At 37.0% G+C, this 13,111-nt stretch overlaps 1 protein-coding gene across 5 annotated transcripts in view; it reads left to right on the top strand.

The window, feature by feature from the left end:
• PATJ (PATJ crumbs cell polarity complex component) overlaps nucleotides 1–13,111 on the top strand; it is a 359,628-nt gene that overhangs the window by 135,058 nt on the left and 211,459 nt on the right. For all 5 annotated transcript variants that reach the window (XM_041770677.1, XM_041770680.1, XM_041770678.1 and 2 more), the window contains exons 23-25: nucleotides 5,769–5,840; nucleotides 7,100–7,277; nucleotides 11,870–11,980. In XM_041770677.1, coding sequence (XP_041626611.1) covers nucleotides 5,769–5,840; nucleotides 7,100–7,277; nucleotides 11,870–11,980 — 361 coding nt within the window. The remainder of the gene's footprint in view (nucleotides 1–5,768; nucleotides 5,841–7,099; nucleotides 7,278–11,869; nucleotides 11,981–13,111) is intronic.

Genomic DNA, 13,111 nt, shown 5'->3' with positions numbered 1-13,111 from the left:
TAATAAGACTCTTAAACACAATTTTACATATTTATAAAATGCACACATTTTAAGGGACAGTTTGCTTAATTTTGGTAAATTTATGTTATCAATAGCCTGATCAAGATATGTCGTCACTACCTTGGCAGTGTCCTCCCCCAGGCAACTACTAATGTGACTTCTAACACTGTAAATTGTTTTTCCTGTTTTAGAACGCATGTAAATGTAATCATACAGTAGGTACTTTTTTGAGTCTGGCTTATTTTCCTCAGCACAGTCTGTTCCCTTCTAAACTTTAAGGGAATGCCTAATTCTTTATGTATAGTGGTGGCAGATAATAATTTGCTTTGCAACTTCAAAATCATAGTGTAACATTGGGTAAGTAGCTCTACTAGTTTGAAAAATACTAGTGCCTATCATCCCTGGTTCCAAATGCTCATATCCCCTATGGTGTGTCATGGTGTACTTAAAGAGGAAAAAGAAATCTTGAGATCGTTTGGCCATAACCAAAACTCATCTTGCTTACATGATTTTAGAGGGCTGAGTTTACTTGACTCTTATTATGGCTTAGTACTTAGTATATGGAAATTTTATATGGGAAAAGCCTATGTTGAAAAGAAAAGTTCTGATTCATCTGATTTTTGTATGATGTTTTGCAATTTTTGCAAATTTGGTTTGCAAACAGATTGTATATTATGATCAAATCTTACATTAATATCCACTTGTTCATGAATGGGGTGCTTCACCTTACCTCTCAATTCTGTAAAAAACTGTAACTTTGGCCATTTGTTAAATAAAATAAAAAGCACTTTCTATTGGATGCTTAATTCCTCTGGGGAAAAATTGATTATGAAACTCTGGATGAGTGTGAGATGTGAATTTCATTTATTTTAAAATGAGATTCTGACTGAGGTAGTGATCATGATTAATCAGTGCAAATTATAAAATTTGAGGTCAGAGATCCATTGTTAATGTTTTAAATACGTTTGGGTAGATTTAGATCTTAAATTTAGATCTTTAGATGTGCAGTAAAAATACTTTCTCAGTGAAATTTTAATTTGGGTTAAAAGGTATATGCATTCATCAATATAAAGTGACCACATTGGTTTGTATAGTTGCTCATCTCCTGTGATGGCATTTCCAAAACAAATCACACTATGTGGATAAGCTTTTGCAAGATGGTTTCTTTTTCTTTTCTTTTCTTTTTTCTTTTTAAGATTTTATTTTTAGTAATCTCCACAAACAGTGTAGGGCTTGAACTCACAGCCCTGAGACCAAGAGTCACATGCTCCACTGACTGAACCAACCAGTTACCCCTAAGCTTTTGCAAGTTTTCTCTCTCTCTAGGTGTGAAATAATCTGAATAAAACATGTGTGTATCAACTTCCTAAAGAAAGATAATATGCGGGCAGCCCCCGTGGCGCAGTGGTTTGGCGCCGCCTGCAGCCTGGGGTGTGATCCTAGAGACCCGGGATCAAGTCTCATATCAGGCTCCCTGCATGGAGCCTGCTTCTCCCTCTGTCTGTGTCTCTGCCTCTCTCTCTCTCCCTGTGTCTATGAATAAATAAATAAAATCTTAAAAAAAAAAAAAGAAAGATAATATGCTTTGGAAAAGTCAGTAAGTTTCTTCCAAAAGAATAATCCTTTTGTTATACCATCAAAGAAAACTAAAAATTTGCATATTCTAGACAGTGTTTTCTTTTCCCCTTTAGTTGTGTGTGAAAGCCAGCTGTTTTGGAAATTTTGGGTTTTCACTTTTTTGAATAGGGAAACTAATAGTCCATACTAATGTTAAAACTTGGTTTCAAAAAATAAACAAACACTTGGTTTCCATTCTATTTTAGCTTTTTAAAAGTTAAAGAATAGTAGCATATATATACCGTAGTGAAAATACCTATGTGGGTTTTTTTTCTTAATTTCTCTTATGAACTGTTCTTGCTCACAACACTTCTGATGCCAAATGTGGGAGTTTTTCCCTCCTCCTACCAACTGATGCTCTGGACACTAACTGCTGTCTTACAGCTCAATTCAGTTCTGCCACTAGCTACTCAGAGTCAGTGTGGATCACACAGGCTAAGGGCTTAGTCCAAGACTGACCTGCCTTCAGATACCAGTCACGAGTCCCATGTTGCTAGCTGTACTTCTGACCAACCAGCTACAAATTGGGAGTTCCCACGATCCCTTTCTCGGGTTTGATTTGCTGGGATGGCTCACAGAACTTAGGAAAAGTGCTTTAATTACCCTTATTGGTTTATTATAAAAGATGCACCTCAGAAATAGCCAATGGAAGAGTTGCATAGGGCAAGTTGTGGAGGAGGAGGTATAGAGGATACACAGAGCTTTCATGCTTTTCCTGGTTGCATCACCCTCACAGCCAGTACATCAGTACCTTGATGTATTTGCCAGCCTGAAAGTTCTCTGAACCCTATTGAGGAGTTTTTATGGAAGTTCCATTACATTAAGCATGATTGATTACCTCATTGGCTATTGGTGATTGAACTCCCATCTCTAGCCCCTCTCCTCTTCCCAGAGGAGGGAGGGACTGAAAGTTCTAACTAACCATATGGTTGTTTTTCCTGGCCATCAAACCCCATCCTGAAGCTATCTAGGTTCTCACCAAAAGTTACCTTATTAGCATAATAAATTCAGGTATGGTTGAAAAGGGTTTATTATAAATAACAAAAGATGATCCTATCCCCTCTATCACTTGAGAAATTTAAGGCTTTTAGAAGCTCAGTGTCAGGAACCAGGGATGGAAACCAAATATTTATTAACACAATGTTACAATTTTGGGATACAGGAAAGTAGCAAATGGAGAGAACAAAGGTTTTGGTGTTAGTTTGTTTTTTGTTTTTTCAAAGGTTTTATTTATTTATTCACGAGAGATACAGAGAGAGAGAGAGAGGCAGAGACACAGGCAGAGGGATAAGCAGGCTCCATGCAGGGAGCCCGATGTGGGACTCGATCCCGGGACTCCAGGATCATGCCCTGGGCGGAAGGCAGGTGCTAAACTGCTGAGCCACCCAAAGATCCCCTGGTTTTTGGGTTTTTAATTGTAATCTTCAATTAATATTTATTTAAAGGGGAATTCTAAAATACAGGAGGGCAGAGTGGCTGGGAGGCTCAGTCAGTTATGCGGCCAGCTCTTGATTTCGGCTCAAGTCATAATCTCAGAGCCCTGGGATGGAGCCCTACATTGTACTCCATACTCAGCATGGAGTCTGCTTGAGGATTCTCTCTCCCTCTCCCTCTGGCTCTCCCCTTGCTTGCATGTGTGTGTTCTCTCTCTCTCTCTAAAATAAATATAAAAAATTAAAATTAAAAAATATAGCAGAGCATAAAGATATTCCTTGCAGTAATGTCCATATTCCAAAAAACAGGATATAATCTCAGTGTATCATATTTGGGATAGCAGATAAATTAGATCAATAGCATAGGCTATCAAGATGCTAGTAAATAAAAAGTGATTATAATACATGGGGAAAATTTTGATACAAATTCAAATGAAAAAAATTTTAAAGGAAATGAATATTAGGCCTCAGTTAAATGCCAGTCATATATCATTTAATTTCTACTATTATATAGAGTAATCAAAATGCCAAAGTTTCTGCTATTGCAATTATCCAACAAACTTCTATGCACATGTGCAAAGAATAATGTACTGTGATAAAATGAAGACTTAATTTAGTAGGATCATGCCTATCATTTAGGGATTGCATTCAGCTGCTTATAAACAAACACCCCACTTAGTGTGGCTTAACCAAACAGGGCCTTAATTTTTTTAATGTAAAAACTCCTGAAGAGGGCACCTGGTTGTGGCTCAGTGGTTGAGCATCTGCCTTTGGCTCAGGTCATGATCCTGGGGTCCTGGGATCGAGTCCCACATCAGGCTCCCCGTGGGGAGCTTGCTTCTCGTCCCTCTGCCTATGTCTCTGGCCTCTCTCTGTGTCTCTCATGATTAAATAAATAAAATCTTAAAAAAAAAAAAAAAAAAAACCACTCCTGAGGAAGGTGATCTGTCGGGGCCTTAAACACCTTCTTCCTTTCTGCTATGCTATTCTTAATGTATTGCTTTAGTTGTTTCTTCATGATTTTAAAATGGATGCTTCATCACAAATGTCGGCTCTGCCTTCTAGGCAAGAAGAAAGGGAAGGCCCGGGGGATCCATGGTGGTTCAGCGGTTTAGCACTGCCTTCGGCCCAGGGCGTGATCCTGGAGACCCGGGATCAAGTCCCATATCGGGCTCCCTGCATGGGGCCTGCTTCTTCCTCTGCCTGTGTCTCTGCCTCTCTCTGTGTGTCTCTCATGAATAAATAAATAAAATCTTTAAAAAAAAGAAAGGGAAGGTCCTAGAATGAAAGGCTCCTGCCAGATGATTCTCCATTTAATGGGTTTTTCTGGAAATCTCTAGGGGCTTTTTCTTTCATTTTAGAACTTTAGCACCTAGTTACCATTAGCTGAAAAGAAGTCCAGAAAATATATTTCTTTAAAGTTGAGCATAGTGCCACCTGGAATAAAAGAGAGGTTATGTTGGTAAGGAAGAAGGAAGAGGACATTAGACAAATAATTGGCAAGTATCTGCCAAGCTCTTTTTCCTTGAATATTGTGATGTTCTTAATCATGAAAAATACACTGGCTGAGGCAAAAAAGCCATCTGGTAGTGGGTGAGATTTTATTTACCCTTAAACCTTTATACCCTAGAAAGTCTGTCTGTAGAAGCTGCAAATAGGTGGAGTTTTGTTACTTTTTTGAGAGTCTGAGAGAAAAAACTCTCCATTTGAGAGTTCAGAGAAAAATGGAGCATTGAAACTTTGAGTGCTGCAACAAAGATTTGGATACTGTGAAGAGGTTGTGTATGAGCCTTCTGTGAGTTCAGTTCCTCATGTGGAAATTATAATAGTATGGCCTGCAGTGTGCTTGCTTCACAGGGTTTCTGTGAACATGAAACAGAAGAGGTAGTGCCCACATTTTTGTAGAGAGTAATACAATTTATTCTATCAGACCTATGGTCTCATTTGGTGGTCCAGAGTCACACATCTATTTGATAGTATAGGTTAGACTGGAGCTTAGGACTCCTGATGACTCCTCCAGATAATGTATGTAAAGCACCTGCCCTTTTCGATAGCATTACTTTTGTAACTATTCTATAATTCAGCATTTTATGTTATTTTTTCCATACTAACATAACTCAGTGGGTGAAAGTATGGTAGTGGTAGGTGGGAGGATCGAATTTGATCTATCGTAAGTAAATCTCTCTGCAGACTGCAAAATGATGGATGATGACACAAAACATTCATGGTATACAAATGACAAGGGAATTATTTAGGGCCAGGGTAGCAGATCTAGAAAGAGCATTTGTGCTTACCAACCATTTAGCCATTTCAGCTATTGATGTTGGTTTATGCTGAAGTATTCTCTTCACTGGTCAATCTGGACCAAGTTTTAAGGAATATATCTCCTAATATTTTCTATATTGATAGAGAATCAAATGTGAATTTGTACAAATCAAACACAGATTTTTATAAAATAGCACCTCGAATGTCACCAATGAAAATGTTTCTATAAATTCTATGATTTTCTTGTGGTAGGTGGATATTTATTAAGTTGAACATTAAAGCAATATGTTTTTGCTAGTAAGGGTAGTTAACTGATGACATAAATATTTTAAAGCTTAAAAATTAAGAACTATTTAGCTATATATAGATTAATTTCAAGAGTTTCTAAGAACCTTGAATACAACACTGTGTTTTACAAGTTGTGTGCGTATTTTTTCTTTTCTCTCTCCGTAGTGAGTTACCTGAAAGAGAAGAGGGTGAAGGAGAAGAAACTCCAAACTTCAGCCACTGGGGTCCACCAAGAATGTATGTTGATGACATTATTGGCTTTCTCAGTAGGCGAACACAAGTAGTTGCTCTTTAATTTTATAGTGTCATTTGGACATGCACTGATTGAGAAATTGCCATGATACACATGTAGGCTGGCCTAAATTTCAGTTTCATTTTGTCTTATCTAGGGATTTTTAGTCAGGCAAAATGACTATAATCAACATTAAATGGAAAGTTTTTATCGTACTTTTTCAGAAAAAGCAATTTACAGATGTCCATGTAACCGATGGATTAAGTGTTTATAATTGCATCACTGCCTTGAATGCAGTGAAATTTCTTCCTTTTTTTTCTTTTTCTTTTTCTTTTCTTTTCTTTTTTTTTTTTAAATACACAGCAACAGTAGTTGAGGCTTCTGTCATGTATTCATTTATCTCTATCCTCCTCCTCTTGTGTTAGTCCAAGTTTGTGCCTTGGACTAACAGAATATAATAGTCTTCCTTTAGCTGCTCTTTCTTTATTGTATGCTTTATTAATTCCATAGTACCCACCCACATTGTCTGTTTTCTTCTTGCACTTTTGAAAACTTAAAAAACTTTAAAAAAACTTAAAAAAAAGTCTTGGGAGCTGTTTTCTGAACTACTTTCTTATTTCAGTTAATTGTTCGCCACATCTGTGCTGTTTGAGCAAAATTCATAACCAGTTGAAGGGCAAGTTTTATTCCATAGTTTATTTTAAAAAGTGTTGTGGAGGGTTGGAGGAAAAGAGAACCTTGCAGGTTTAAGAGTAAAATCTGTCCCCTACTTAAAGAACCACAGGTTAAACTGCTGATTGGAAAAAAGCAACTTGGGCAAAGTTGCAAATTTATTTTATTGTGAAAGTCTGTGCTTTTTACCAAAATACTACTTTCTTGATTTTTTTTCACCATTTGTTTTTTCCTTCACCCATTCTTTGCTAATGTTATGGATATATAGATTAAAAGAACTAATTATAGAAAATATATTGTGATAGGAAAAGGGAACATTAAGACCTAGCAAAATCTCTGAATATTAAGAGGTATTTATTGTTTTAGAAATCTTTTTCCAAATTCAAGCTTTCACATGTGCCATGAATTATTGATAATGTCATATAATTTCAGAACTAGGTATAATTTTGATAACATTTGTAAAAATATATTAATATAAAATATGAGTCACAAGAAAAATATGAGTCACAAGATTATGGTACAAGTCAAACACAGTGACAACCCAACAAATTATATTAACTTGTTAATAAGTGAATTTATTTTCTTTTTACAGTGTTGAGATTTTTAGAGAACCCAACGTATCTCTTGGTATTAGTATTGTTGGTGGACAAACTGTTATAAAACGCCTGAAGAATGGAGAGGAACTTAAAGGTATATTTATCAAACAAGTTTTGGAAGACAGTCCAGCAGGAAAAACAAATGCTCTTAAAACTGGAGATAAAATACTTGAGGTAAATGATGTTAAAACATACTTTAAGTTTGAAACATACTTTAAGACTGTAATCATTTAACCTGAGGTCCTTGATTCATTTGTTGGATTATGTGTGTATACAACTGGTGTATTTTCTTTTGATGCCCTAGTTTGTATGTTGTTTGTATAATTTTATGAGATACGAAGGCTCAGCTGACCTAAAAAGACAATTTTACAATTTACAGAATGTTTCTCCAATAGCCTTTAACAAACTCTTATTTTTTTCATCATTTAAAAAAGTTCTAATATTCTTCTTTAAACTGAAGTATAGTTGACATACAGTGTTAAATCAACTTGTTGTTGTAGGTGATAGGTATACGACATAGTGATTTGACAATCCTATAACACAATGCTCGCCACAAGTGTAGTTAGCATCTGTCACCATACAATATCATTACAATATTATTGGCTATATCCCCTGTAACAAGCTCTACATTTTATAAATATGTGTCAGTGGGATAGCCATGGTCATCCTCCTAGACTCTATAGGAGAAGGGGTAAATCCATTGTGGTAGACTTTACAGAGCAGAATTTAAAGGGCACAGAATCTAAAGACCCCTTAAGTTTCTTTTTTTTTTAAATATTTTATTTATTTATTCATGAAAGACACACAGAGAGGCAGAGACGTAGGCAGAGGGAAAATCAGTCTCCCTGTGGGTAGTAGCTTGATGTGGGGCTCGATCCTAGGACCCCAGGATCATGCCCTGAGCCAAAGGCAGACACTCAATCACTGAGCCACCCAGTGCTCCAACTCCTTAACTTTTTTTTGAAATAGTCATAGGAAGTTATAAAGAAATGTACAAAGAAGTCCCATTACTCTTCCCTCAGCCTCCCCCAGTGTTAATGTGCCATAGTACAATAGCAAAACCAAAATACTGATATTGACACAACTCATAGACCTTATTTCAATCTCACCAGTTATACATGCACTGGTGTATGACCGTGTATGTTTTTATAGCTCTACTAAGTTTTATCACGTGTGTAGCCTTGCAAAATCACCACCACAATCAAGAAACTCAGCTGTATCGCCCTAAGACTCCCCTGTACTACCTTCTACAGCCATCCTTCTTCTCCCGCAACATCCCCCCATCCCTTCCCTCTCTCTGGCAACCACTAATCTATGTCTCTATGTCTATAACTATGTTAGTTCACAATTGTCACAAAAATGGAATTATGTATTCTGCATCTTTTTTGAGATTGGCTTTTTTCACTCAACATAATTTTACTGAAGTTGATTTAATTTGTTGTGTCCATCAATAATAGTTCATTACCTTTTATTATGCCTGAATAGTATTCCATGATGTGGGTACCACAGTTTAACCATTCACCCATTTTAAGATACCTGGGTTGGGACACCTGGGTGACAACTCTTGGTTTCAGCTCAGGTCATGATCTCAGGATTGTGTGATGAGCCTGCATCAGGCTCTGTGCTCAGCAAGAAATCTCCTTGAGATTCTCTTTTTCCCTCTTCTTTCCCCACACTACACATGCTCATCATTTCTCTTTTAAGTAAATAAATCTTAAAAATATAAATATAAATATAAGTAAAGACACCTGGGTAGTTTCTAGTTCTTGGTATTATGAATAAAACTTCTATAAACATTTGCATACAAGTTCCTAAGTGAAAATAAGTCATTTGTCTGAGGTAAATGCCCAAGAACGCAGTTGCTGGTTGTATGGTTAAGTCTATTTTTAGTTTTGAAAACACATATTTTCCACAATGGCTGTACTATTTTACATTCCCACCAGCAATATGTGAGTGATCCATTTTCTCCACATCCTCACCAAGATTTGGTGTTGTCACTGTTTTTCATTTTGGACATTCTCATAGGTGGTGATTTCTTATTGTTGTTTTGAGTTTCCCTAATGGCTAATGATTAAGAACTTTTCATGCTGTTTATACCTGTCCTCTTTAGTGAAATGTTTGTGCATGGCTTTTGCCTGTCTTCTAATTGGCTTGTTCATTGTTTTATCTTTTTAAATTTTGTGATTTTTTCCCCCTCATCTTTCTCTGCTGTTAATTGAATACAAAGTATTCTCTCACTTAATCCATCATCACTTTAATATACTAATAAGAACCCACTGTTTCATCTCAGATTTAACAATTTATTTAAATTCACAGCAGATTTGAAATATTAACACTTTAAGATTTATTTTGTCAAGCACACTGTGTCATTGTTTACTTTTTTTCTAGTGAAAAGCAGTCATCGTTTGTTTTGTTTTTAAATAAAGTTTAATACTCATTTCTCACCGCCTTGAAACAATTGCATAAAGGATCTAGGTCTCTATTAAGAATTCTTTGAACTGGAAAGTTAGAATTTAATTTCATTTTTAGAAATAGATCCTACCTGTGTGAATGGATATACTTCTAGGGTTATCAATTTAAAGCTGAGAAAAATCTAAGATTATACTTCTGTTGTTAATATAACAGAATTCCACTTTTTCCCTAACTTCCCAACTTCACTGATTCCCATTTAACCCTGTGGAAATCTGTGTTGGGGAAACAAAAGCTGGTTATTACTGGAAGATGTTCTTCTATAGTTTCTATTTCTCCTATTGTTTGTTTTTTAAAGATTTTATTTATTTATTCATGAGAGACACATAGAGAGAGGCAGAGACACAGGCAGAGGGAGAAGCAGGCTCCCTGTGGGGAGCCCGATGCAGGACTTGATCCCAGGACTCCAGGACCACGCTCTGAGCCGAAGGCAGACGCTAAACCACTGAGCCACCCAGGGATCCCCTATTTCTCTTATTGTTGAATGCTTCTCCCTCTGCCTATGTCTCTACTTCTGTATCTGTATCTTTTGTGAATAAAAATATTTTTTAAAAAGTGCTTTATCAAACTGTTGTGATGGCTTTTAAGCTTCACTTAAATTTTTTTCTATATTCGTTTACTACTATTCATATCTTTCCTGAGTTCATATGGGAAAAGAGGTTTTACAGAGCATCAAAACCTTCCTGTGGATGTCTGTTAGAATCAAAGGCCAAAGTTCTTGCCATGGCCTCTCAGTCGTGTGGCTTCAGCTGCCTCCCTGACCACCTCTCTGCACTCTCCCTCTTCCACTGTGCTTTATACTCCCCTGCATTTAGACCCCTCTCACACACCAGGCTCCTGTCTCCTACCTTAGTGCCCTTACCTCTGTGTCCCTCAGCTTTGAATAAGCTCACTGAGCAGCCTGGGTGGCTCAGCGGTTTAGCGCCTGCTTTCAGCCCAGGGCGTGATCCTGGAGACCCAGGATCGAGTCCCACGTCAGGCTCTCTGCATGGAGCCTGCTTCTCTCTCTGCCTGCTTCTCTCTCTGCCTGTGTCTCTGCCTCTCTCTCTCTGTTTCTCGAATAAATAAATGAAATCTTTAAAACAATTTTTCTTGAATAAGCTCGTTTTTCTCCTTACTCTGCCCTGCTTCAGTGACTATCATCCTCATCACTTCCAGCAACTTGGATCCCCTTTGCTTTTACTGAACTTGTCTGGGGAAAACACATCCAAGTTAAATGCAGCTCTTTGCCTATTTCAGGTCCCCAGCATGGCTGTAGAACATAACCAGCTATGCTGTCTGGTCTCATTTTAAACTCATGGGCTCCTTCTCAAGTTCTCTTGAGCTCTCAAGCTCTCAAGCTCTCTTCTTTAGTTCTCTCCTGCAATCCTGTAATATTTCCATGGGTGTTTCATTCTCCTGGTTCCAGAGGTAACTCCTTCACACCTCCTAAACTGCCTTCCTCAATCTTAATCTCGGTTAATGGTACATGTTTTGTATTTCACGGAGAAAATAGAAGCAGTCAAAAAGGAACTTCCCCTTGCTCTCACTGCATGCCATATCTTTTTTTTTTTTCTTTTTTTCTGACTGTATCTGGGATAACACATGAAATATTTGTGTTCCTGTCTAAAGCCAGTCTCCCTAACTTGTGCCACAGTGACCATAAGCTACCCCAAGATTTTTCAAGGCTTTGTTACATTTTCAATTTGAAAAATTGGTTCTGTTAAATATGTTAAATGCAGAATGCTTTTGGAGATTATGAACATGTTTGCAAGTTAGGTTCTCTGAAATTTCTATGAGAAGCTGTTTATACTTAACTCAATTTACTGAACAGAGTACACTTTTAGTAAAAAGAACCTATAGATATTTTCATGGTTCTTTTTTAAAACATAATTTGATAAAATATTCAACTGTTCAATTGAAATAATGGACAATTTGCTTGAAATATCATACTCCTCAATTTAGAAGTCCAGACCATCCTCCCTTGTCCCCACTCAGGATTATGTGCTGTGTTAATGGCAGAGGTGGCATCTCAGCTCAGAAGCTTCTTAAGTTGTGTCACTGACTGAGCTACCTATTTTGGATAATTATATTTAACCAGGGCTTTTGTTATTAAGATATTTGTCTTACTTTTCTTGAAGGTAGAGTATTATTTTCCTTAAATATGTTCTCTTAAAACAACAAAGCTTTCTGTGGGTGAGTCTTACTATTTTTTTACTTTGGTCTAATTCATTGGACTCTGGCTATTCTCATAACTAGATAATACATGTGAATTCTATAGCCTTTCTAATTGAAATACAATTACTTCTGTGTTTTAGGTTTCTGGAGTAGATTTGCAGAATGCCTCACACAGAGAAGCAGTTGAGGCCATTAAGAATGCAGGAAATCCTGTGGTGTTCATTGTTCAGAGCTTGTCATCCACTCCAAGAGTAAGCTTTAGTTGCTATTTTCAAAAATGTTATTCTCTATATATTTCAAAAAATATTTCTGTATATCTATGGACCAAGCTTTTGCCTCCATGTATTTTTCTACATATTTTCATTTTGATCCTACTCTTACCCAGAAAAAGCACTACTTATATACAGATTTAGTTATTAACTTCACTTTCACGATTTTTCTTTGATTTTGGTCTTTTGGTCAACGTTGAGTCATTCTGGTCTGCATTGGTATAAATCACAGGCTGTGGAGTCAGACCTGTTTTCCATTCCTTGATTCACTGTTTACCAGCTTTGCTAACTTAGAGACAAATTACTTAACTCTTCTGGGCCAGTTACTTTGTTTATAAAATACTTTGAACAACATAAAGGGAGTCAGGCATGAAAACATTCTAGAAGGTATCACCATATTCTATTTGTTAAGAGTGTAAAAATGCAAACATGGTTCATGTTCTGTTGGACATTCCAAATTCAAAACTAGCAATATTTAACCATAAATCTATAATAAATTGCTCTTTTGGTATGGAATTAGAACTCTGATTCATAGATGTCACCAGCTGGATACATGTTTTACATTGCAATATGCAGCAGAAATATCACCCTTAAGCCCTGTGACTGGAAGAAATGTTTAGGTTTCTTTTTGATAGTGGAGGACACCTGTTCAAAATATAGGCACTTCTGAACAGTAGAAAACCTGCATATTTTATTTATTTATTTTTAAAGATTTTTATTTATTCATTAACGAGAGAGGCAGAGACACAGGCAGAGGGAGAAACAGGCGCTCCATGTAGGAAGCCCAATGTGAGACTCAATCCCAGGACCCCAGGATCATGCCCTGAGCTAAAGGCAGATGGTTAACTGCTGAGCCACCCAGACGTCCCTGCATATTTTTTTTTAATGCTTTTCAATAAGTAATGCAGTGCTTTTCAACCTTTTGTATGTCAAGGCATACAGAAAATACTATTTGTAGGGCAAATTGGGCAAACAGATGTTTGGCTGCACTGAGGGCAGGGGCATCATTTCTATTTTGACCTGTCTGCAGTCTCACCCCACTAGGGCAGCTCTGCTGTGCTGTATTGTGGTGCAATATGATTCCTTCCAGTCTTAGTACTGTGTTGATACCCC

This window comes from Vulpes lagopus, chromosome 10 (assembly GCF_018345385.1).
Source record: "Vulpes lagopus strain Blue_001 chromosome 10, ASM1834538v1, whole genome shotgun sequence".
Taxonomy (NCBI): Eukaryota; Metazoa; Chordata; class Mammalia; order Carnivora; family Canidae; genus Vulpes; species Vulpes lagopus.
The sequence above is the reverse complement of the archived record's forward strand: the minus strand, read 5'-3'. Positions and strand labels throughout refer to the sequence as shown.